Source organism: Onychomys torridus, chromosome 3 (genome assembly GCF_903995425.1).
Source record: "Onychomys torridus chromosome 3, mOncTor1.1, whole genome shotgun sequence".
Lineage (NCBI taxonomy): Eukaryota > Metazoa > Chordata > Mammalia > Rodentia > Cricetidae > Onychomys > Onychomys torridus.
The window spans coordinates 15,336,529-15,363,173 of NC_050445.1; the positions used below are offsets into that span (position 1 = coordinate 15,336,529).

The following is a 26,645-nucleotide window of genomic DNA, read 5'->3' on the forward strand; positions in this document are numbered from 1 at the left end:
CACACCTTAATTCCAGCACTCAGGAGGACATCCAGGGCTACATAGAGAAACCCTGTCTCAAAAAACCAAAAAGCAAGCCAGCAAACAAACAAACAAACCAAACCCTCAAAGCTTAAGCTTAATACTTTTTTAGTCTAGCATCTAGACAACATACCATACTAAACTCTTGGGAAGAAGCAATACTTACTGGTTAAGACATTGAATTAAATTCAATTTTATATTTTCATGCCTTTGTTGAAAGCTTTAAAAATTCAAAGACTAAATTAGAATTACTATAGTGCAGTTGTGAAATTATATTGTACATATAATTTAACATCGTTATGGATATAGTAAGTACTGTATCTGTTGTCAAGAAGGGTTGAAACAGTTGACTTCATTGGATTACATTCCGTTTGTAGCCATTGGTTTTATGTTAGGAGAAAGGAGTTGCCCATCTTAAAATCTGCATTTGCACAGAAAGGCTGGCTGCTTTGTGCCCTTAGACCCTCAGATGTTAGCCAGAATTCTTCCCATGGATTGGTTGGTGGTGTGTTCTTGACATGTTGTGTCTAGCCCTATAATTCATAGTGAGATTGACATTTCCTTAAGATCTGGCAGTGATTAAATAGGACACCTGTAATGTATGTAGTGTAGTTCAGATGTCCTGATGCTTTCCTGAGAATCTGAAAGTGACTCTCAGTTGGGGGCAGTACAGCTTTAAGTAGTTAGAAAAGAAAATTTAATATTATAATTAAACATATATGAAAATTGAAATATAATCTGAATGTTCCTAAGGCCAGCCCATCTTTGGGAGATTCCCTTTAATATACAAATAAAGTGATTTAAATGACTAGATATCTTCTCCAATTGTCAAGAATTCCTAGGGCAAGAAGCAGTGTTTAAACTTATCTGTCATTTACCTAAAATTCTTGGTAATTTTACACAGTCTGCAATCTTTATTCAGCCTTCATGAAGTACTCTGAAATTCCCCATCCCTGCCAAAGTTTTGAATTTACCCATACTGATAAAAAACTTATTGTAAGGATGCTGTGTTTTTACTTTGACAGTTTGGGATTCTGAAACAGGCAGCATCACACTGAATGTCAGGCATCACTATTTTCAAATCCGCTGCTTCCCACTCTGTACTGGCCAAGCATGTGACCATGTTACAGGCTTCAGTCATCCTCTCTTCATCTGGCATCTCAAAACAGGAGGAACCCTCCCTTGCTTTGTGTTTACAGTGCTGGGGATTGAACCCAGGGTCTTGTGGCATGCCCTCATCTGCTTTTTATGATGTGCTTGGGATTTCCTGCCTTTCTTTTCTAAAACCTGAACATTTTTCTCAGAACCCGAGAGGCTCACTAGGTGTTTTCTTCAGTGGGGAGTCACCTGCTTGATATTTCCAACTGGAATGACAGTAAGAGCAAAAAGAACTTTTGAAGAACTGTCTCATCGTTTTCCAGAGCAGCCCCACCACTCTCTAGAACAGCTCCACCATTCCTTCTCTAAAGCATCTCCAGCATACCCTAGAGCATCTCCACCATACCCTAGAACAATCCCACCATATCCTAGACCAGCTCTACCATACCCTAGAACAAACCCACTGTACCCTAGAGCAGCTCCACTATACCCTAGAGCAGCTCCACTGTACCCTAGAGCAGCTCCACCATACCCTAGAGCAGCTCCACCATACCCTAGAGCAGTTCCACTGTACCCTAGAGCAGCTCCACTATACCCTAGAGCAGCTCCACTATACCCTAGAGCAGCTCCACTATATCCTAGAGCAGCTCCACCATACCCTTGAACAGTTCCACAATACCCTAGAGCAGCTCCACCATATTCTTGAGCAGCTCTACCATACTCTACAGCAACCCCACCATACCCTAGCAGCTCCACCCTTTTCTAGAGCAGCCCCACCATTCTCTAAAGCAGGCCCACCCTTTTGTGTTCCTCTTAGCAATAGAAGGACTCCACCTTATCTGGCCTTGGTGTGTTTGAATGGTAGAGAAGGGGGAGATTTTGTCTTTATTTGTTTGGAAAAACATCCTTTTGGGGGGACATATTTTTAAAGGCTTGTGGATCTAATGTCAACAGTAGTTAGTCAGCCTGCTGTGTATAAGAAGCCTGTGTTCCTTTACGGTTTCTGTTGAAGGGTGTTACAAATCTGATGGAATTTGGTGAATGAAAAGAAGAAACTACCCGTTCAGTTAGGTTAGTACCATATCATGGGAGACAGGCCCCCAAGGGATGTAGGGAGCCTACCTCCAGGTAGGAAGTGTGAACCAAGTATTGGTGATAGATGATGGGGAAGAGCATACTGTTTCCTCATTTCTCACTTTGCTTCAAGTGGCAACATGCTGTCAATGGAGCTAATAATAGGTCTACCTAGTGGGCTGGTTCAAATAAAAACAATTTTTTTAAAAGAAAAAGGCAGAAAGCATGCAAAAGGAAGGAACATTGAGAAAATATGAGGTGAGTTCACCCCCATCTCTGCCTAGTAATGTGTGCAGTGACTCAGCCAATCCCCTGGACTCTGTTCCCCATCATTGACATGTGAACCATGCTTTTTTTTTTCTGTGTTCATTTAGTAACGTAAGGAAGATTTATTTAAAATTGCATTTTAAGTGTTAGTAAAACCCCAAATAGCATCTTTATTACTTGTAGCTACTTTTGACAACTAACTTTTTTTTTTTAAGATGCAAGACATGATGATTATTAGGAGAGCACCAGTTTTAATTATCACAAAAGTAATGGATTTTGTTACAAAGTTTTCATCAGCTATTACATCCTTTGCTAACATGAGAGGGTTATTTTAATTGGTTGAATTTGTTACTTGAATTTGTTTCTTCTGACATTTTTTAAAACTTGTTGTTTTTTTTTAATCACCCCCCCCCCTTTTTTTTAAACCAAATTGTCTTCTAGGCTCTATGACTCCCTGAAGGATAAGAACAATGCTATGTTGGGGGTATTGGTCTCTGGGCCAACCAGGCGTCAGCTCCAACCTGCGAGGCGGAATCGTGGCTGAGCCCCAGGTGTGCCGCTTCGTATCGGACAGAACCATCAAGGAAGTGGCATGTGGAGGAAACCACTCGGTGTTCCTGCTGGAGGGCGGAGAGGTTTACACGTGTGGTGTCAACACCAAGGGGCAGCTTGGCCACGAGAGGGAAGGCAACAAGCCAGGTGAGTGCCACTCCTGACTCGATGGTCAGGATCTTGCTAAGGCAAATGGTCACGCGTCATTCCTTGCCAGGCCCTCTGCTTCGGGGAAGCTTTGGCTCCTTCATGCAGTGCAGTATTCCCCACTGAACTGCGTCTAATTTAAGCTATGGAATGGCAAAATAGAGTTTCTCCTTTTAAACTTATTATACAACATGCAAATCAGGCTTGAGAGGTGATTTTTCCCTAGTAATTGAAAGCTAAGACGTGACATTTTTAAACAGGGGGCCCTCATGTGATCAGTATCAGTGGTTTTCCTCCCCATTACCTATTCCTTCCTTCATTTCGGCAACATGCTTTTCTGAAGCATTTGGTGCTGAGCACTGTGCAGGATGGTGCGAGCTAAGATGAGGGATGCCAGGATGAGGTAAGCCTGTGATCCCTGTGGCAAGTGCTACGTGGATGTTTGGGTGCCGGCTTGTGACAAGTAGGCTGGGGTGAAATGGAGAGGTGAGGTGGACAGAGCAGGAGGGATGAGTAAATGTTTGACCCTTGAGCATCTGTGTGTGTGTCTAGTGTACCTATGTGTTACTGAGTACTGAGTGTACTTGGGTATAGGTAGACAGGTGTATGTGTTACTGAGTACTTAGTGTACTCAGGGCTGTAGATAGACAGGTCTGTGTGTGTGTGTGTGTGTGTGTGTGTGTGTGTGTGTGTGTGTGTGTGTTTTCCTGAGTCCTGAGTGTACTCAGGGGTGTAGGTGGACAGGAGTGTGTATGTGTGTGTGTGCACACGTGTGTGTGTACACGCCTATGTGTTACTGAGTCCTGAGTGTACTCAGGGGTGTAGATAGACAGGGGTGTGTGTGTGTGTGTGTTACTGAATACAGAGTGTACGTGGATAGGTGCACCAGTGCTGTGCTGAGTCTCATAATAAGGGGGTAGGAAAGGCAGGAGCTCATCAGTGTCCTTATGTTAGTGCTTTTCATTTATTTCTGACAACTGGGGTGCATTTTCCAGGCTGTCAGGTTACCTCTTTTTCTTCTCACTTTATCATTATAGAACTAGGTTTGACCCTCAGTGGATGTATAGTGTATGTAGATTTGTGACCTTAGAGAGGCGGTGCTGAAGTGCACCTCCTGGACTGTGCTCAGGGTCTGTTAGCACACTTGGGAGCCAGGTTCTTTGCTTCTTGCTGTCCCGTTCACTCAGGCCAGATCAAGTCTAGACAGCAGCTGCACTAAAGAGCAGCCGTGGGGGCTGGAGAAATGCTTAAGAGGATTGCTGATTTCCCCGGCACCCATATCACTGGGCTCAGAACCTCCTGTAACTCCAACTCTAGGGGATCCAGTGCCTTTTTCTGGTCTCCAGGCACACACACAGCCCATACTTGTAGCTGGAGTTTTCCTGCCTGGCCCACAGTCAGGACAAATCTCTCTCACCAGTCAGTCCCACAGTCGCTCAGACCCAACCAAGTAAACACACAGGGACTTATATTGTTTATAAACTGTATGGCCTTGGCAGGCTTCTTGTTATCTACTTTTTTTTTAAATCTTAAATTAACCCATTTTATTAATCTATACTTTGCCACATAGCTCGTGGTTTATCATTACCTTACATTTTCCTTGTCATGGCGGCGGTTGGCAGTATCTCTCTACCCAGCCTTCCACTTCCTACAATTCTCCTCCTCCTTGTCCCGCCTACCCTATCCTTCCTGCCTGGCTACTGGCCAATCAGCACTTTATTTATTTTAATCAATCAGAACAACACATTTGACATACAGAACATCCCATAGCACTTCCCCTTTTCTTTTTTTCAAAAAGTAAGGTTTTAACTTTTATATAGTAAAATTTCAGATAACAAAACAATTATCAAGGTCTTGCCTGGACTGCTTGATTGACTGGACATGCAGGACCCATAAAAGGTGACCACTAAACTTTGCTCAACAAAATGGTCCTTCAGGTTCCTGCTTCGCAGAGGAAACTGCCAGACATTCTACAGGACACTGAAAAAAGTGACCAAGAGACTCTAGCCCTGTGGGCTAAAGACAAATGCCCCAGCTTTACAAAGGAACATTAGGTGACTTTCCAAGCTGCCAGCTGTCTCTGTCTACCCTGCAAGACTCCCTAAAGTTGTTTGCATCCTTCTCCCATTTCTCAGATAATAATATATCCTTCTGAGGTCTTTGATGTGGTTGAAGACTAGATAGGTATAATAATTTTCCTTAGTTATGATACAAGATAAGTTAGATATAAAACCTTAGACTCATAAATATAAGATAGATAAAAATATTTTGTTTAATTTTGCCAAAACAAATAGACTAGATATTGTAACTATAATTCTTGCTTGATAATTGTTTTGTTATATGTAATTTTACTATGTAAGATTTAAAACCTTCCTTTTTTAAAAAAAAAAAAAAAGTGGGGGAGTGCTGTGGATATTGCTCTGTATAAATAAAATGCTGTTTGGCCAGTGGCCAGGCAGGAAGTATAGGCGGAACAAGAGAAAAGAGAATTCTGGGAGGTGGAAGGCTGGGACAGAGGGACACTGCCAGCCGCTGCCATGACAAGAAAGATGTAAGGTACTGGTAAGCCAAGAGCCACGTGACAAAGTATAGATTTATAGAAATGGGCTAAATATAAGAGTAAGAGCTAGACAATGGTAGGCCTGAGCTAATGGCCAAGCAGTTTAAATAATATAAATGTCTGTGTGTTTATTTTACAAGTGGGTTGTTGGACTAACAGGGCTTGGTGGGGGCTGGAGAGAAGGTCTCCAACTACACATACTCACACACAAACATAAATTCACATAATTTTTTAAAAGAGAAAAGACCAGGGATGGTGTCCTGTAACCCCAGCGTCTGTGGGCCTGGAGGATCAGGAGTGCTGCCCATCTGTATTCGTTAAGGGGAATTGCATCAGATGACCTGACTTAAGTTGTTTCCTCCGTATGTTCTTTAGGCTGTGGCACATGGTTATGCCTCACCGTTTCTCTGCCCAAATGCCAGTCTTTAATCGTGACTTCGTGTTGAACATACGAAAACAACAGACTACAGGATTGGTTTTAGAAAGAATTAGGAAGTTTGTGGGGGTTGACAGTGAATGCTTGTAATCTTAGCACTTGAGAGGTAGAGGCAAGAGGATCCAGACTTCAAGGCTGCGCTCAGCTAGGAAGCATGTTGGAGGTCAGCCTGGGCGGTGTGAAACTCTGTCCCCTGCCCCAAATTATGAGGTGTATGAGAATGCTCAGTGGCCTTCCTTTTGTTCACTGTCTGCACCTGAATTCCCACTTGGAAAGCGCCCACTGTGTGCCCATGTGGATGTAATTGCTGCTTTCCTAACACATTGCCCTGATTCTTGGTATTTTAGGGAATGGGTTTGTAGACTATCCACCAATGTCCTTTTATATAATGCATCTAATATGAAGTGTTCAAATGACTGATCATTCTGTACAGTATAATACAGTGAGAAGTGTCAATAATTGATAAATGAGTAAATCATTTATTTTTTACTAATTAGTATATATAGTAATATATGTAGTATATATAATACATATATTTTACTGTGTAGTAATATATAACTACCTTGAAGGTGGTGGGAGATTTTTTAGTTTTACTGATGGACTTCTTGGTGGAAAACATTAAAAATGGAGACCTTTTTCTACTTCCTCTTACAACTCACATTAAGCTCGTTAACATCCCATTTCTTCAGGTGAGAGGCACAGTGAATGGCCTACCCACTGAAGCCTGCCCTTCTTAGGGAATGTTCAGACAGGAATTAGGTACCTTGGACTCACCTTACCCCAGTGATTTATGTTTTTACTTTTGTGTGTATTTGTGTGTGGGGTGGGGGTAGGGGTGTGGGGGGGCATAACTATGGGGGCACATATCTGGAAGCCCAAGTACAACTCTGTAAGAGTCAGTTCTTTCTCTCCTTTATGTGAGATTGAACTTGAGCTGTCAGGTTCTTCAGCGAGAGCTTTTCATCTATTGGCCCCATACTCGTCTTGAAGGACTGTGCTCACCTGGCCAGCTCTTGCAGGAGAGTATTCTGGGAACTGGATGATCATTCCCATACTAAAGATAGCAAAGCTGGGGAATTTCAAGCCAGGTAACCTGGTACAGGTATTGCTTATATCATCTGACGCACGTGTCCATTCTGGAGGTGGTTTGTGCTGCTGTTGAATGCAGTATCACCAGGCCCTGCCTCAAGCACCATGAGTCAGGCATGTTCTTTGCAGTTCTCTCTAGCAGTTGAAAAACTTACCTGTCTCTGGACTCTGCGTGAGCTGAGGGTTTGAGAACTGGCCTGGTCTTTTTACTATCAGGAAGTTGGTGTAGCCCTAGACAGGGTTCTTTCTGAGCTTTAGTTCCCCTTTTCTGTTAAAGGAGGAGACTTCTTGTTCTGGTATTGTAGGGTTTTTTTTTTTGGGGGGGGGGGGGGGGGGATGGGAGGCATTGTTTGTTTTTGACAAATCTTCCGGCTGGTTGTAACTTCTCTGTGAAACCAAACATGACCTTGAACACCTGAGGTCCTGTCTGCCTCCCAAGTGCTGGGATCACATCTTTGTGCAACCCTCACCATTGTTCATGGCCTTGCCTCTGGCAGGTATCTTCACTGTAGAGGTAGGGGTGCACAGATGTCTCACTGCACATCTTAAATGCAGGGGGGGGGGTGCAGCAGGTAGGAAAAGAAACAGAAGCCGAGTGCCCGGCATCTTTAGAAGATGCTACAGTGAATGGGTGGGAGTGCGGTCTCACGTTCCCAGAGAGCCTCTGGATACAGTTCGTGGAGCTAGTGGCAACCAGCTGGGCCTCTGGAGGTAAGTGGACAGCATGGAGCAACCTTCTGTCTGCTTGGGTTTGAGTTGGGCCAGCACCTGCCACAGCCATGGCTGGGTGATTGCAGAAAAAACAGGAACACCAAGAAGGCCTTAGGAGTCAGCCAGGGGTGCTGGTCCTACGGGTGAGCTAACTTCATGGTAAGTCAGACTCCTGTGTAAATTACAAGCGAATCCAGAGACTTCTGCTCCAAGTTAAGCTAGTATGTTAATTAGAAACCCCACAGCAACTGTGGACTAGTGCCTCTGAATGGAGAGACGTGTGGGTGGGTGCCTCCCTCTCTTGCTTGAACTTTTTCATGGTGTTCTAAATCTGGGTCCCATGGGATTATTTTTAATGAGTGAAAGAGAGAGATCGAGCTTGCTTGCTCTCTGTGCTGGTTGGGGATCTTTACATGGAGAGCTATTTACTAGACAGAGAAGAGCTGCAGGGGGCTGCGGATGCACGTTGGTACATGGAACACTTGACCAGCATGCACAGAGTCTGGATCCAGTCTCCCGTCCTGGGGGAAAGAAATGAAGGGGAGGTGTTGTAGAATATTATTTCAAGGTGTGCTACTTTTGTATATGCTCTGGAACGTTTATTTAAGGATGCAAAGATGTGTTTGGTTAAATAAATTCACCTGCGGTCAAGGGAGGCTGCGTCAGCAACTAGCTGACAGGAAGTGGTAGTGCGGAGCCAGGTGAGAAAGGGTTTGTAAGAAGGGGCGAGGAGAAGCAGGAGGGCTTTTTGGAGGACGCCAGCAAGGAGAGGAGGTGAGCTACTTGCTGTTCAGCCTCTCTGAAGAGCAGAATTCCACCTTAACCTTTGAACCTTGAGTTCTTTAGAGGGAGAGAGATTTACTTAAGTTCCCTTTGTAGCTTTCCCAAGAGTTGGAGCTGGAGGGAATTCTGTTAGGCCCTTGTGGCCTAGCTGCTGCTGGTGGTGGGCGGAGTTGCAGTTGCTGATTCAGATAGCTGTGGCTTAAAAGGCAGCAGCCATTTGAAAAAAAAAGACAGCAAGGAGGGACCTCGTTTTCCTGGGCCCTTCAAAGTGGCACTCAGGAGGAAGCTGCATGGAAGCCCTTTGCCGAGAGGGTGTTCGTGAGGGCCAGGTGGAGATTTCAGCTCACATTACAATTGCCTTTGGAATATGAAGTTGTCTCCGAAATGAGTATGTGATGATGTACTTCAGGGCTTTGAGAACGTGATGAGAAGTAAGTTGGAGTTATTCTGTGGGCTCTAAGATCTTAGATACAGAAATAGTTAATGTGCCCTTTTCTGGGCTGCAAGGAATGTGAGCATGGAGTCTTATTTTTTTTGTCGATATTCATTACACTGACATCATCTACAACAGTGGAGATGCAGATGTTTGGTGCAGCCATGGAAGACTCTTTGCTTTGCCTTAAAATTTTTATGTCTTGAAAATCCAGTGACTCAAGGAGCTATTGACTCTGACCTGTCAGGGAGTAAGGTTGGGTGGTCTCAGGACGGAGGTCCTTGGTTTGGCATTGTGCCTTCAGCCCGTCTGGCTGGTTGTTAAGGTTGTTTACTGCTTTGCCGTTAACTGAAAATGGCACCTGGACTTGGCTTTTTGACATATTCTATAGATACTCCATGATGATTTTTTTTCCTCCTTGAGATTATGTTTGGCTGTAGATGCCCCTGAGGCTCCATGTTTTCTTCAGACTGTCATTTTTCAAACTTCTCAGATCAGTAATGCACCTCCGTCTCTGTATGTGACCAGAAGGGGTGATTTCTTTTTGAAGAATTATTATGTGTATGTGTGTATATGCACAGGGTTATGTGCCCATGAGTGCAGCTGTCCTTTGAGGCACAAGAAGGCCTCGGAGGCCCTAGAATGCAGTTACAGGTGGTTGTGAATGCCCAGTGTTAGTTTTGGGAACCTAATCAAGTCTTCTGCAAGAACAGTACATGCTAGTAATCAGCATTCAGACAGTAACATGTGGGTACTTCAAGGATAGGCCAATATGGCTATGCCAGGAGTCTGTCTAACTGTCTAAGGAGTGGAGGGTTATTGCTTAGGTGTATGTGTGTGTGAGAGAGACACATCCATTTGCAAACAGGCCAAGACACAGGCCTGGAATAACTGGAAGTATTTTCCTAACAACTTACTAAGTTTCATCCAAACCCACTGTCCAACTATCCTGGGACCTGGTTCTTCTGCATTGTGCCTTTCCCTTCTCTCTTCAGCCTACATTCTCATATTGACCTCCCCCTTCCCTCCCCAATGAGATGGCTCTACTGATTAGAGACAGTAGATTATAGTAGGATTATTACTGACTCCTTTGTGTCCTTGTCCACAGTTTATTCATAATTTCATAAGACATAGAGTTACAGAACTGGTGGTATAGGGAGACTTGTGTGTTCCCTGTCCTTTGTAGTAAAGCAAGCAATCAGGATGAGTTTCCCCGCTCAAATTATATTTTATAAGCAACTTAATTTGTAAGTGAAAGATAAGTAAATATTGAAACTTTTTCATGAGCTCATGTTGTTTGTGCTCATTAACTGTTGCTTCAGCTGTCAGCATCCCACCCCTTACTTCCTTCATACGCACTGATTTCCACAGATGCGATTTTGGCGTAAGCCAGTCCTCGTGTTATTAGGGATGTCTGAATTTGTATAAATACCTTTTAACCTTTCTTCCTGTCTTGAATAGGCAGGAACTGTGGTGGGTGCAATAGGTTTGATTGAATTTGACTCTGTTAGACTTCTAATTTTGTGTAGACATCCTGTGAACCTTTTATAGCGAACCCCAAGGGTGACAGTTTATAACAAGTCTCTAAATGTCATGTTTGAGTCATAGCTAGGATCCTTTCTTTGCACTTCCTGGTTACTTTCTTCCTTTCCTGTAGGGAATTTAAGCCAATTCACACACATTTTGTATTCCATCTAAGCACGTCCATAATGCCGTCACAGAATGGAATGACTCTGCTGTTTGATGAATGAGGTTTCTAAAGAAGAATGTCCAAAGGCCTCAGTTCCCAGAACCATGACTACTGCTGCTGTTAGACTTTCAGCTGGGGTGTTTGGTTTCTCTTGGCATTTGAAGGATGTGACAGTACTTGGTGAAAAGTGTGCTAGCTGAGCTGAAGGAGACAGAAGCGATCCTGTACTGACTCCATGTTATTGAAGTGTGTAACTCTGATGTAAAAGGCAGAAGTCACCATAGGAAATGTCTGGATTCAATACTGCACTTGCTGGGCTCCCCTTGTTTCCCATTTGAGTGGCAGGTGGCCCGGGAAGCTGCATAACCCTCTCTGATGGGGATGATGATGATAATCAACCCAATGCTCTCATCTTTAGTGGGCGGGTGGACCACCTTCTGGTGGGGTTGATCAAAATTTACTAACTTCTGCCTGTGACAGTCATTCTGCTTTCTTTAAAGACAGTTGAGGTTCTAGAAAATAATACTTATTAATTAGCATGCATCTTTACTTGAGGAGTTATTGGTGTTTTGTGATCAGCATTATTTTAGAAAAATAAACAGTGGCTTGCATTGAAGAGGCTCTGCTTACTTGTCATTGAGAGAGTGTTTATACCTATTCGAAGCTGTTCATCTATGCTATGATTAGCTTTTTAAAGCACACTAATCCTCATGATGGCTCTAAATTAGGTCAGTATTACTGTCTAAAGTATAAAGTATATGTAAAGGATAAAAGAGTTGAGTTTGGGATGACAATTGGGTTTTAATAATTCTAGGATGTTTGTCCATAGACACCTTTAACAGAAGATTTCTTTATTTTTATTTCATGTGTGTGAGTTAAGTGTTGGCCTGCCTTTGTGTCTATGTACTACTTGTGTGTCTGGTGTCCACAGAGATCAGAGGAAGGTGTCAGATCCTGTGGAGCTGGAGTTACAGGTGGTTACAAACCACCATGTGGGTGCTGGGAAGGAACCAGGGTCCTCTGCAAGAACAGCCAGTGCACCTTACCGCTGAGCCACCTCTCCAGCCCCCACACAAACATCTCAGGCTGAATAGGCCTTCCTGATAGGATTTGATTCTCAAGTTGTTTCTCTTGTTTAGATTTACTTTCTGTTCATCCTCATGGAAAAAAAGAAAGAGGATATGAGCCTGACCACAGAGAAGCTTTCATTTTTTAACCTACTAGCTAAACACTAACTATAAATATGGTACTTTGTTAAAAGGTAGGGAGAGACAATTCTCCATTCATTGATAGCACCATTAGACAACTGTTGTTAGCTGCATGCTTCATGAACAATGTACATTGGCATGTGTGTGGCACATATGCATGTGGAGGCCAATGTTACATGTTATCCTCAGAAACATTGCCTTTTCCTTTAGGACTGGATCTTTCATTTGTATGGAGCCCATCCACAGGGCCCAGCTGACTGGTCAGCAAGCCCACAGATCCTCCTGTGATGCAGTCAAGGAGGTCATTATTTAGACATTGTGTTGTTTGTGTACCCCAGCCATTAGAATCATAAACCTTTTTACTTTATAAGTTACCCAGCTTTAAGCATTTGTTGTAACATCATGAAACTATAAGACAGTTCTATTACACAGTAGAAATTTCAATGTATATTTTAGTAATATTAGATAATTTGTCAAGTGTTGGTACATGTAATAGACTACCAACCAGCTCCCAAATCATGAATATGGAGACTTATTACTAGTTATGAATGCTCAGCCTAATCTTAGCTCTTATTTTAATCTGTTTCTCTTTGTCTGAGTCTTGCCTCAGGGCTTTTTAACCTTTCTCTATTTCTATATGTCCTACTTTTGCTACTTCCTGGGTCTGGCTGGCGGCTGGCGGCTGCTTGGCTTCTGGCCCCACGGATGTCCTTCTCCTCCCTCTTTCTTTCCTCCTCCTTCTCCCTGCCCGCTAGCCCCACCTATCCCTCTTCTGCTTAACTATTGGCCATTAATTTTTTTTTTTTATTAGACCAATCAGGTGCCTTAGGCAGGCAAGGTGAAACAAATGCAACAGATCCTTACATAATTAAACGAATACAGCACAAACAAATGTCACACATCTTCACATCAATAACAAAGGCAGCAGAAAGAAATGTAACATACCTTCACACAGCTAAAGTAATATTCTGCAGCATAAACAAATGTAACACATCTCTGCCTAGCTAAAATAATATTCCAAAATAGGACCATTTACTTAGAATAGTTTACAAAGAATTTCAAAGAGCTGTAAAGTATCTGCCAACTAAATATGCAGGCTGATATATTAAGAAGCAACCTAGATCCATCAGAATCAAGAGTTTGTCATCATAAATTTTGGGGTCCCTGCAAACACTTAATGGTCATCAGGGAAATGGTCATCAAGAGGCAAGAAGGAAATCTGGTTCAACATGATTTAGTTAGCCAGTGCTGGTTCAAACCTCTAGAGTCTAATACCAGGCACTTATTTGGCCATATTTAAGTGCAGTACAATTTTGGACAAGTTTGCTGATGACAATTAATTCAGTCCCATGTGTATAATAAAGCTTAAGACATGTTTCCATTGAAACTCTTTAGAAAGTACACATGGCTTCTTCCATGAAGCAGAGTTCTGTTGGCTTACAAACAGTGCTCAAGATAAGGGTTTAGGGAGAACTACTGTGGTAAACATAATACCTGTGGGAGTCAGGATTGGCCTGGCCATAAGAGAACAGAACTCACTTAGGTTGTGAGTACATATGATATGTCTCATGAGGATGGTTTTATGGACTGAGAAGCAATACCCAAGATGCAGTGCAGGAAGGTCTGGGATAAGCAAATACAATATTCAAGGGGATTTGGATGAAGCTTGGCACTACAGACAGCAAAAGATCATCAGGTAAAAACTATAATAATCCCCAGCATCCCAGGTGGAAGACAGGTAAACATCTTCTTCCTTTGAAGAGATAAACATGCATGTTTAACTTTTCCTGGTTTCCCTAGTGCAGAGGGTCCAGCCTTCTGCAGGTCAGAGAGACTGGAAACAAGATGCAGAGTTGGTGAGAAAAACATAGACTTCTTTTTTAAGGATAAAAGATTTTTTTTTAAATGTATTAGTCTTTTTGTCCTTGGTCTACTGTTTCTTGTTTGTTCTGTTCTTCTACCCCGATGTTTCCCTTCTGCTTCCCGATGACTGACTTCTACACTACTTCCTGATGTCTTCCTTTTTGTGTGTTTTCGTCTTGTCTTTCCTGGTGTGTGTTTTCCTTCTCTCTTCCTATTTTTTCCCTTACAGTTTATATACTCCAGCAGAATCTTCCAAGCAATATGAAGTTACAGTGTAGTTACATTTTGTTTTTTAAGTGAAATAACTATAATGAATACAAGTATAAAACAGCATGTTTTTCATATTCCTTACATGATTAAACATTCTGGTGAAAAAGAAGACTTCTCATAGATCAGGAGCCTTTCAATTATAACTGTTTACATAGGCAGTAGTTTTTGTAATTGTCAGAAAAAACAGGTGACTAGTTTCACTTTTCATATTTTAGAGTCCTGTCCAGTTACCTTAACTAACCATTCAATTCTTTGTTTTCTAGTTACATGAAGTCAATTGTTTAAAGCTTTGTTTTAGCTATGATGAACCAAAACCCGTGAACATATTTCCCAGTATCAAAGAAACTTGAGTTAACTCCTGAGACTCAGTTGTCCTTAATCACTAACCTAAACCATAGTCTATACTATTCCTCTGGAGAAACTTGTAAATCCTAGCTATGTGACATTTCCTTGTTTATTATTTTTTATTCTCTGCAGCCTCTGCTTTATCAGGGGCAGGGGTAGCACCTTTAACAGTACAGCTTAAGAGGCAAATCATCTTCATAATAATTCACAGTAAAAATGCCCAGTAGAACAGGATATTTCCATGAGATAATCACACTACATTTAATGGCAGTGGGGATCCCCACACCCATTCACATCATGCCAGGTACCAGAGAGAAATGGCAGCAGCAAACATATAAAGGCACAGCAATAGCAAGAGATATTCTAGAGTTGAAGCCCTCGGGGCCTTGGCTATCCGAGATTCACCCACAGTGCCTTTCATTCTGGTGGCAATCTCCTGAAGTCAGTTGCCAGCTGCTGCTCCTCTGACATGGCCATCAGCACCCCTAGTGGTTTATCTGTGTGCACAAGAACCTCTTACCTTCTCCAATAAATGAAGATTATCAAAATTGCCAAGCTACAACATCACTACTGCAACACAAAACTTCAGAATTAAGTGGTATTTTTACTCACTGAAGTTACAGAACATTGACAATGTATTGACCAAAGGCCGAAGCTGCAACTTCTCAGAGCTTCTAGAGTGCATGTGGTCCTGTAGCTGTTAACCTTATTAAAGATCAGACCTTCAGTACTTGACCTGGCCTATCTTAGACCTACTTAACTATGGGGCAACTTACTTTGGTATGTTTAGGGGCTTTATCATGTAGCATGTGGTGAACTGCCCTAGGTAATCTTTACAGGTATAAATTCCACCCCCACCTAGTCTTTAAACTTCTAAAGGGTAGGAATGGACCAAATTTGTTGTGCTCCAACAATATCTAAACAGTGAGACCAACAGTCCAGTTACTTAGGAAATGTCTGCCCAGTGACTTTCCCTCTCAGTAGCTATCCACTGCTACAAGCTCCTCAGTCAGTATGTGAGGATCCTCTCCCTCCTCCACGCTGGGATTTTTAACTCTTGATCTTGTGGCATGTAACCACAGTTGCTTTGAGTTCATGCATTCAATATTCGTGTGATGTGCAGAGCTGACCATCTTCTGGGTCTTATGTTTCTTTCTGCTCTTTCCTCTAGGATGGTCCCTCAGCTTTAGAGGTATATGTGTAGGTCACACTTCATAGAGATGTCTCGTCTATAGCTGAGCACTCACAGTCTTTCATCCTCAGCGTTTTTGAACAGTTAGTAGTTTCTGCATTTACCACTACCGACTACAGCGAGAAGCTTCTCTGACCAAGGTAGAAAACAGCCAAATATATGGACATAGCATAAAATATTTAGATGGCAGTTTGACAACATGAAAGCAAAACAGCATCTATAGATTCTACCCTAAGGCCTATGGCTTGCCTAACCATGTGTTTTGACCATGTTTATAGTGCCAGGCATGAAGTCCCTTTTGTGAGCAGGCCTCAGATCTCATCTAGAGTGTGGGTGTTTAGCATGCATGCCACTGTGGCGCCAGTGGGTGCATCTTGCCTGGAGGTTTGTATTGTAGGATGAAGGGTTGGTGTTAGCTAAGCCTGTGGTTGGTACCTTTTCTTCTCCAGCACCCTGCATAGTGTTTATTTCCTCTCCACCTGCACCTTTCTGCTGTTAACCTCTTTCCATGCCCCTAGTGATCTCCCACATTGTCTCTGGTAACCACTACTCTGCTCTATTTCTGTCAAATCAACTTGCATAGCTCCCATATTTAGGTGAGAACCTACAATGTTTGTTTTGTGCCTGATTTATTCACCTAACATAATACTTATAAGCTCATCATTTCCCTATACCACAGAATTCCATCCTTTTTATGGATGAATAATATCTTACTATGCAAAAATTCCAAATTTCCATTATCTGCACAGCCATTGTTGGATACTTAGTTTGATCATTTGTACCTTGGCTGTTGTGTGTCTCTCAATATATCACCCTGTTTTTTCCTAACCTGCTAAGCTTCTGCCTAGAAATCTGTCACTCTAATTCTGTTATATGTGGCTTGAAAATTGTTCTTACTTCTTTTAGAAGTTTCCCTTTGTCTTTGACTTTTGACTAAGTTAAATCTAATTGGAGTTGTGATACACTTGTCTTTCCTGAATATTGGCAAGTTTAGTTCTCATTAAATAGATATCAGGTGCCTTTTTCCATTTCCTTTTCTTCCTGTGCAATTGCGATGGTTTATTTCTTTAAGGCTGTTCTATCAGCTTTATTTCTTCCTTGTTTGTTTGTTTTCATTTTGAGAGAGCATCCAGCTATCCCTGAACTCCCAACCCTTTGCAGCTCCCTCTTTAGTACTGACATCGTAGGCAGGTATTCCATGCTTAAGTGCGGCATTGATATTTACTTATTTATTTCCTTCCTCTCTAAATGAGTCAGTTTTTTGACTCAATTTTACATTCTCTTGCTTGATCTAGTCCGGTGCTGTGGCTCTCAATTATATTTTTTATCTCATTTGTTGGATTATTGGTTGGTTATGGTGTGTTCACATCAACCCTGTATGTCTAGGCTGTCGATGTTTGTAGTGGTGGTAGTGTAGTACAGTTTTGCTGAGGGTGACCCTCTTTACCTGCAATACTGGCTTTCAGGTAGGCATTGGCATATATAGCCACTTGCTGTGTGTCAGCTTTTATGATGTGCAAATCTACCTGTTTCCCGGGAGTCAGTTGGGATTACAGCCTTTCTTGTCAGCCTTAGGCCCTCAACCTCTGTTAGTTAGGTGCTGCAGTCACCCATGTAACTGTGGTGGGATGAGAGAAGAGATTCAAGACAGAGATATATTGTAGCTTCTGGCTTCCAAGGTAGTACACCTGGTTACAAAATGGCAGAGAACTGGGTTCATTTTCCCAGAGTGAAATTCTCCTATTTCCTGGCTGGGTACAAACACAAATGTGTTTTGGACCTTAGTGGAGAGAGGTATTTAGACTTCTGGATATTTTGTGGATGGGAGGAAGGGGGTCTCATTGTTCCCGGTGGAATTTCATGTATTCCCTTTGCTTTTAAGAATATGCCTCATTCCTATTCACATTTGAGCTTCTTCAGTTCAATATGTCCACATAGTAAATCTGCAGAATTCTCTCTGCATAGATATATACATATATGTCTATATATGTTCAGGGTATACCTGAGGATATACGTGCTACTGTAGGCATATATGCTGCCTAGTATAGCTAGAATCTGTATTGATAACATTTAGAAATATACAGTGTTGAACAACAGTCCTCGATCTCGAACATCTTTAGGAAATAGGGCTGGGATAGCTAGAGAAGCTGCACCCTTCAAGGTGAATTACAGTGGTAAGACACTCAAATTTTGGTGGCAAACAGATAGATTAAAAAAAAGAAGAAGATTAAGAATTGGGGCCAACGAGATTGCTCAGTAGGTAAAGGTGTTTGATGACCTGAGGTCTAGCTAGCCCCAGGACCCACGTGGTGGAAGGAGAGAACTGACTCCCCAGAGCTGTCCTCTTGACGATCACACACCTGCTGTGGAACTTATTGCCTGTGTGCACACATACACACATTAAGTGTAACACAAATTTCAAGAATGGAAAAATCTGGAGAGCAGAGGATAGGGAAAAGACTACCTTGGCACACTGCAGAAAACAGAGTGAGCGACAGAGGTCATAGACTGAGGGAAAGAGAAAGCGTCTCGGAAGGCATATATTATATCAGTTAAGAACAGATGTGCGTGTGTGTGTGTGTGTGTGTGTGTGTGTGTGTGTGTGTGCATGCATGTGCAGGCCAGAGGTCGACACAGGAGTCCTCTATCACTCTCCATCTCACTATTTTGAGACAGGTTCTCTGCATCCAGAACATACTGAGACAGCTTTGCTTACATCTCAGCAGAACAAACAGAAAGAGAGCCCAGGCCAGAAGGTCAGAAGTATGACCCTCAGTGCCTTCCCCTTGGTAATCCACATCCTCTTCCTCTGTCTAGGCCTCACTTCCAAACACTTGCATAAGCCCTTGACGCAACATCATCATTAGGGTCCACCTGCTCAGACCTCTGAGCCTATGGGCACAGTTCATACTAAAACTAACAAGTGTCAGTAGGGAAGCTTGCTATGAAACTCCAGCAGGAAGGTGGTTGTGGGAGTTCTGGGAGGAGGGGAATGAGTCCACGGGTGATCGTGTGTGGATCCAAAGTTGTGGAACATTAGCAAACCCAAAGTGCAGCATACATGCATTCCACCTCAGGTGTGGGTCACAGCATCCCCATAGGGTTGTGTTGTCCCATCATCGAACATTCAAGGTGCAGGAGGTTGGGACCAGCTGGCTGAAAGCTTGTTGCCTGCCCCATCCAGTCTTGAATTAAAAGACAGCTCAGGATAGCCATGACTTTCTGGCCACAGGACGTTGTCGCCTGCAGTTGCTACATTGTTTGTACACCACAAAGGCAAAAAAGAGGACTTGCAATGACATACAGACCCTGCTCTGAAGGGTTGGTGCAAGGCCAAAGCAGACATGTGACTGACCTCCTTAGAGGGAACCTGCCCTCTTTTTAACTGCCCTCTCCTTCTTCTGATGCCGCCACTAAATAATTATTTTTCTGTAGAGACTGTTTTGCTATTGATTAGACCAGTTACTTTAAATATTTACATACGAATTCTCCATTTTTGTATTTTCATTTTTCTTTGTCCTTCATATTCTCCTTCCATTTCTTCTTGCAATATCTGATTTCTCTGTTTATTTTCTCGAGACAGGTTTCCCCCACAGAGCCCAGTCTGGCCTCAGCCTCCAGAGTGCTGGGACTTCTGTCTGAACCACCACACCTAGATTTAATATTTACTTGTACTTTTAAATTCTGTCTCCCTTTTTTTTTTTTTTTTTTTATTATTCCATTCTTCAATTAGATAGTTTTCTGGTTTTTTTCCCTCATGTTTCCTGATTTTAATTTTTTTCATCATTTTTATTGTTAATTTTTCCTAGATCTCTTCCAACTCTTTTCTGTTCCTTGCTTCCTCCTCTGATTACGTTTCCCTCTTATCTTTATTTTGTATGTTTTTTAGTATTCTCTGATATTGTTTTTATTTTTTCATATTCCCATTCTTACTAACCAGTGTCTTCTTACTTCATGTAGTATTGTCTTGCCCCCACCCCCATGTTACTGGAGTTGTAACCAGGTCACTTCCTCAGGTAGTTTTCTTCTCTGTGAGTGAGGCTGGGAATCATGCCTGGTACACTGAGGACACTGGGTGAGAGAGTTCAGCTGTTGAAGCACAGTTGTGAGAAGTCACACCCCAAAGCTGCTACAGTGTAGGTCTTCCTGAATTTTGGCAAATACTTCAAGTGACAGAATCTGGGAACTTAGAGCTTCAAACCAGTAGCTTGGCCCCAGAGGCATAAGTCTCAATTTAGAAACACAAGAAATATGGGAGTGAGGGACCAAGGTAACGTGAGTCCTCCAAAAGTTCAAAATTCTATAGCAGTCAAATCCAATGATAGTCAAGCTGCTGATGTTCAGATAACTCAAAAGATTGATGATGAAGTGGATCAGCAGATTCAAGAAGAGTGTGAACAAGCGCCAGGACAGACTCAAAGAATATACGAGTGAACAGCTAAATGAAAACTGGCAAGATGATGTAAGATGTAAAAGCGGTTGGGGGTTGGCTGGAGAGTTGGCTCAGGGTGAAGAGCACCTGATAGATTCCCAGCACTCACTTGGCGGTTGACAACCTCCTTAAGTCCTGTTCCAGGGGATCCTTTGCCTTCTTCTGGCCTCCACAGTTACTGTACACACAGTATACACAGACACATGTGCAGGCAAAACACCATATACATACAATTAAAAAAAATTAAAGCGATTAAGGGGCTGGAGATATAGTTTAGTTGGTGAAGTCCTTGACTAGCCTGTACAAGGCCCTTGGTTCAATCTGTAACATAAGCCAGGTGGGACAATGCACACCTGTAGTCCAAGCACTTGGGAGGTAGAGGTAGGAGGATCAGAAGTTCAAGGTCATCCTTGGGCATATAGGGAGTTCAGGGCCAGGACTGGAGACACTGTCTCAATGTGTTTTTTGTTGTTGTTGTTGTTTGTTTGTTTTTAAGTAATAAGCCATTCAAAGGTACTAAAACTCCTCGAAAAAAAATCAAATTGAAAATTTGGAAATGAGAAGTTTAGTCAGTTAAATAAGAAGCTCAATTGGAAGTCTCTCTGATCACTAGATCAAGTGGAGGTAGAATATAAGGGAACAGCAATGGCAGAGAGGCATCAGAACATCCACAGAGGGGTTGGGGGTAGGGACAATGAAGGATGTAACAAACCTTTAAGACCTCTGAAAGACCATTACAGGGTCTGATTTGTGAGCCGTGGATCTACAAGGAGAAGATGCACGATTTAAAGGCACAGAAAACATTGCATAAAGTTATAGATAAAAATTCCCAATTCATGAGAAAGAAGTAGACACTTAGGGGAGATTTTTAGAACTTCAAAAAGACGAGACCGTGAAAGAATGTGTATCATGGTGTAGTAAAACATCAATTATATGGACCACACCATCAATAACTCTTGAAAGCTGCAAGAGGAAAATGAAGAGTCACATATGAAGGTCCCTTCCCCCTCCCCGAAAGAGAAAGAGGGGAGAGACAAACCCATCAAGAACAGCAGAGTTCTCTTAGGAACCCCAAAGCAGGAGGGCATGGAATAATCTACTTCGGGCCCTGAAAGAAAGTAACTGCCAACATCTGTTACTGTGTGTAGAGTAACTGCCAACATTTGATACTGTGTGCAGCGAACTGCCCCTCAGAACTGAAAGAGGAGAAAGACCTTTCTTCATAATCATGAGTTACAAGAATTCAGTCATTAAGCCTGAGCTCCAGAAGATAGAGAGGGTAAACACAGGTATACAGTATACCCATATGGGATTTGGATGTAAAAACAACACTCAATTGTTTTCTGTCTGTAGCAAACTCACATTGTTGGCAAAAATAAGCCCAGCATGAAAGGGATAGGGTGGGGGAAAGAAAAAAAAAAGATTACAAGTCAATGGAATCTGAAAGCAAACAGGTATACTGGATTTTTTGTTAAGGCAGACTCCAGTCCATTGTTGGAAAAGACAATTAAGGTCACTTATGGTTGGTGAAGGGAATGATCCATCAAGGTGACCCAAGTTTTATAACCATGTGCACCCAACATTGGTACTCCAAGTTTCTAAAACAAACGCTACTGAATGTAAAGGTTCAGATGGTCTCCTATGCAGTAATGGAGAATGACTTCAATACCCCACTTTAACTAGGTTACCTAGACTACACCCCCAAATCATCAAAGAAACACTTTGGGGTTAAACAGTACAAAGCTGTGGATTAAGTGGGCTTAAATTACATCTACAACTTCAGGATATACATTCTTCTCAGCAATTCATGGAATTTTCTCCAAAACAGGTCATATTTTAGACACAAAACAAGTCTGAATAAATCGAAGAAAATGAAAACATCTTACATTTTTATCACATCATAATGAAATAAAATTAGAAATCAACAATAGAAACTATAAAATATATGAAGTAGGGATTAAATGAAGCATTTGAGTGATTAGTTGGTCATTGAAGAGACTGAAAAACTTAAAAACAAGACAAAACAAAAAAAACCTTCCTAGAATCAAATAAAATGAAAACAACAGAACCTGTGGAAGATAGTGAAAGTAGCCAGAGAGAGGTGTTTCTAGCTATAGGCCTGGGGCAGTCAGCAGTGACTCAGATAATAACCTCTGAGGGAAGACTAAGCTGAGAAGTGTGGTCAGTGAAACAGAAAAGGAACAATACAAAGAATTAGTGTAACAGAGTGAACCCCTGGAAAGAATAGACCAGATTATCAAACCCATAGCCATACTAACCAAAAGACAGATGAAGACACCAGACAATTAGAGATAAAGAAGGTGACTAAGATTCCACTGAAACCCAGGATCAATTGGGGGCATTCTGAAAACTCGTATTTCAATAAATGAGAAAATCTAGAAGTTTCTAGATGTATAGGACTTACCAAATTAAACCAAGAGTAGAGGGGGAAAAAAAACCCAATAACAAGCAAAGATATTAAACTGCTAATAAGGACATCTATCAGCAAAGAAAAGCCTGGTCTAGCTTGATTCACTGCTGGTGTCTACCAGACTATGGACACAGCTGTTCTTTTTTAAAAAAAAAAAAAAAAAAAAAAAAAAATCCCACAAAATACAAAGCAAGTAAAAACTTCAAAACTCACTCATGAAGCCAGTATAATTTGGGGGTCCAAACTGAGTAAGCTCACAGCAATAATAGAAGAAACTACAGACCAATTTCTCTGATCAACGTAAATGGCAAAATCATCAGTAAAATACCTGCAAACTTAATTCAGCAGCACAACAAACATAATAAAAGCAGCGGAGTACATAAATATGTCAAGGACAAAACACTACATGATCATTTCAGTAGATAGAGTCATTTGGACATTCAACATCTCATGATGGTAGCTCTGAAGAGACTATGAATAAAAGACTCATAAGGCCATGGGAAGGGGAAATAGAGCATGTTTTCCAAAGTCAGTCACAAGGCAAGGGGTCTGTCACCATTCTTCTGTACAATGCTTGAACTCTTAACTGGAGTAACAAAGCAAGACAGAGGCAAAAGGCAGACAGTGTGGAATACCCAGGGTCCATGGGATTGCACTACATCCGCCGTGGGATATCAGAGGGAAAGAAAATCTACGTACGCTATACTCTTAGTCTGTTAACTTTATTCCTCTAAGACAAATTTCTATCAATACAGCTATAGCTCTGTCAGGCATTCAGGATGAGAATAAGTATAGATACACCTAACTCTTTATCTGTCTACTTTATTTCTCTGGGATGAAATCCTGTCTACTTAGCATCAGTTCTGTCTAATTACCTAGCTCATAGTCCTGCTAAGGACTAAACTCCTGTTTCCAGCCTCCTTTCTTTCCCTGGGCACTTGGTTCTCTGTCTCCACAGGAATGTTCCTCCACCCTACCTTCCGCCTGGATATGTAAAACCTCTTTTGTTCTCAGTCAATTGCTCTAGGGAGCCACTAGCCCTCAAGCTTCATTTGCACAAGAAACAAAGCTATGCATCTCCCCAGCTTGTTTTTGCCTATGTGACCTTATCCAAGTACTGGCTGCAACAGGGATGTTCAGTAGATCTGGGGAGCTGAACTGTTAGCCAAATGGTCTGGAAATATTTTGGCATGCAAGAATTTCATAGCAGAAGACAGCTGAAATAGTAAAGGCTGGATAACACCAAATATTCATAATAAATGGTTTGCTTCTTGACAGACCCTTGGCTGGTCAAAGTATAGCTTTAATACACAGATGAATCCCTATAATATATTCTTGTGGTCCACAAGAAGACAGAAAAGATATCAAACAGTACATATTTGCTGGTGTTATGATCCTACACTCCAAAGACTCTATTGATTCCACCAGAATTCTTTTGATCAACAATTTTAGAAAAGTTTAAAAATAATCAACTTACAGTTAGGTATCTTTTTTCCTACACAAACAACAAGTAAGACAGAATTAGGAAAACAATCCCATTTACAACAGCCACCTAGCCCCCCACCCCTGCCAACCAGAGATGTAGAAGACTTTTTGTTGTTGTTCTTTTTGAGATTATATTTCATTATTTATTTATTTTTTCGAGACAGAATTTCTCTTTGTAGCTTTGCGCCTTTCCTGGAACTCACTTGGTAGCCCAGGCTGGCCTCGAATTCACAGAGATCCGCCTGGCTCTGCCTCCCGAGTGCTGGGATTAAAGGCGTGCACCACCACCACCCGGCAGAGATTATATTTTAATTACAACATTTCTCCCTTCCTTTTTCTCCCTCTAAACCCTCCCATATATTCCTGCCTGCTCTCCCTCAAATTCATGGCCTCTTTTTTTAATTGGTTATATTGCATGCATATATGTATATACATGTATCTTCCTAAACATAACTTATTGAGTCTGTATAATGTTACTTGTATGTGTGTTTTCAGGACTAACCATTGGCACAGAATAACCAGTTGATGTGCCCTGGGGAAAACCTCTTCTCCTGCTCCAAGTTTTCTCCATCCAGTTTGGCATGTTCCTTGGTTATCATTGCTTGGCTTGTGTTTGGACAGTCATGTTAGACTTCATGGTTGTGGCTTTTGAAGTTCCTAGGAGATATAATCTCACAGCAAAGTCCCTAAACCCCTGGATTTTACTATCTTTCTGTCGTGTGTGTGTGTGTGTGTGTGTGTGTGTGTGTGTGTGTGTGTGTGTATTACAATGTGTGCCACATTTTCACAGCTGTTCATTGGCTGATGGGTATCAAGATGGTCCCAGGATCTGACTATTGTGAATAGTACTTCGATTAATGTAGACATGCAGGTTATCTCTATTACATGCTGTCCTTGACTGTTTTAGATATACATCCAAAGTGGTACAGCTAGATCCTGTGGAAGTTCTAGTTTTAGTTTTTTGAGCAGCCTCCTCAATTGCTGTACTAACTTGCATTCCCACCAACAGTATCTAAATGTCCTCGCCTGGCCTCTCTGGCATATTGTTCTCTTAATGCCATCCATTCTGACTAGGTTGGAATGGTCTCAGTGTAGAAGTGATTTATAATTTCTTGATGTCTACAGATGAAACTGTTTCATTTACTCGTTGGTCACTTGAACTACTTCTTTGAGAAATGACTCATTCATCCATCTATCAATTGCATTATTTATTCTTCTGTCATTTAATTTTTACAATTAGTCATGTATTTTAGTGATGAACACGTGGTAATGGATTTTCCTTGTCCTCTGGGTGTGCCTTTGCTGTTAATGGTTTGCTCCGTTCACCAAAGCCTTGCTGTTAGACAAAATCCCACCTGTCAATTCTTACTGTGTCCTGAAGAACTTCAGTCCTAATGAGAAAGTCACTGCTCATGCTTACATCATAAAGTATCTCTCTCCTCATGTTTACCTGTAGTAGTATCACGATGTAGGTCTTCCATGAAGATCTTTGAACAGTTTTTTAGTTAATTTTTTTTTTTTTTTTGAGTGAAGGTCACCTATAACTAGGCTGGCCCCTGAACTCACTATACAGCAGAAAAGATCTTGAACTCCTGATTTGTCTGCCTCCACTTCCTAAGGGCTCTGTGCCACTCCACCTAGATTAAGCCATTCTTTTTAAAATAAGTGGTAAGGTAGAAATATAGTTTCAATTGTCTACTATTTGTTAAAGAAACCCTGTTCTCCACTATATGTTCTCAGCACCTTCATTGAAAACTCAGATGGCAGTAGTGTGGTTTATTTCTGGATCCTCTATCCTGCATTGCTACACATGTCTGTTTTCTGTATCAGTGGTTCTGTAATGATAACTCAGCAGCATAAGTTGATGTCAGATGCTACAGAACTTTCACTATTGCTTTTTTTTGGTCCTCAAATGTATGTATGATGGTCCATATGATGTATATAGGTCCATACATGTATATATATTATGGATCCATATATATCTATATCTGTCTATATCTAGGATGGATTAGCCATGTAGAAGAAAATGGAACTGGAGAGTCTTATGTTAAGTGAAATATGCCAAACTCAGAGAGACAAATAGAATATGTTTTCTCTCATATGTGGACTCTCAGTAAAAAAAAAAAAAAAAAAGGTCCTGAAAAGTGAAGGAGTTTAGGGAATTGGAAGGGGATGTAGGGGGAGAGGTGATAAGTACACATAATTAGAGTAAATATGATAAAAAAAAAGATCTTATACACAGGTATGAAAATGCCAGTTGCCTACTGATGAATCCCCAAAGTTCAGTATTTCTGTAAATTTGCAGGTTTCATGGTTCTCTGTAAAATTGCCTGGGATGATGATCGCTGTGGCTCATCTTCATTGGCAACACCTGGGTCTAGGAACTCCTAAGAGAGAGACATCTGGGAATATTTTGGGGGTGTTTCTGAGGTTTAACTGAGAATGGAAGACCTACCCTACATGTGGGTGATACCATCCTGTAGGCTGGGGTCCTGGACTCAGTGACAAGTGGTCAGGGAGACAGCTAGCAGAGTGCCAGCCTTCCAGGCTCTCTTCCC

At 41.7% G+C, this 26,645-nt stretch overlaps 1 protein-coding gene across 4 annotated transcripts in view; it reads left to right on the plus strand.

Moving 5' to 3' along the window:
* Herc3 (HECT and RLD domain containing E3 ubiquitin protein ligase 3) overlaps positions 1-26,645 on the plus strand; it is a 104,743-nt gene that overhangs the window by 10,009 nt on the left and 68,089 nt on the right. For all 4 annotated transcript variants that reach the window (XM_036182890.1, XM_036182889.1, XM_036182891.1 and 1 more), the window contains one exon: positions 2,902-3,159. In XM_036182890.1, the coding sequence (XP_036038783.1) occupies positions 2,931-3,159 (229 nt within the window). In that variant the 5' untranslated portion in view covers positions 2,902-2,930. The remainder of the gene's footprint in view (positions 1-2,901; positions 3,160-26,645) is intronic.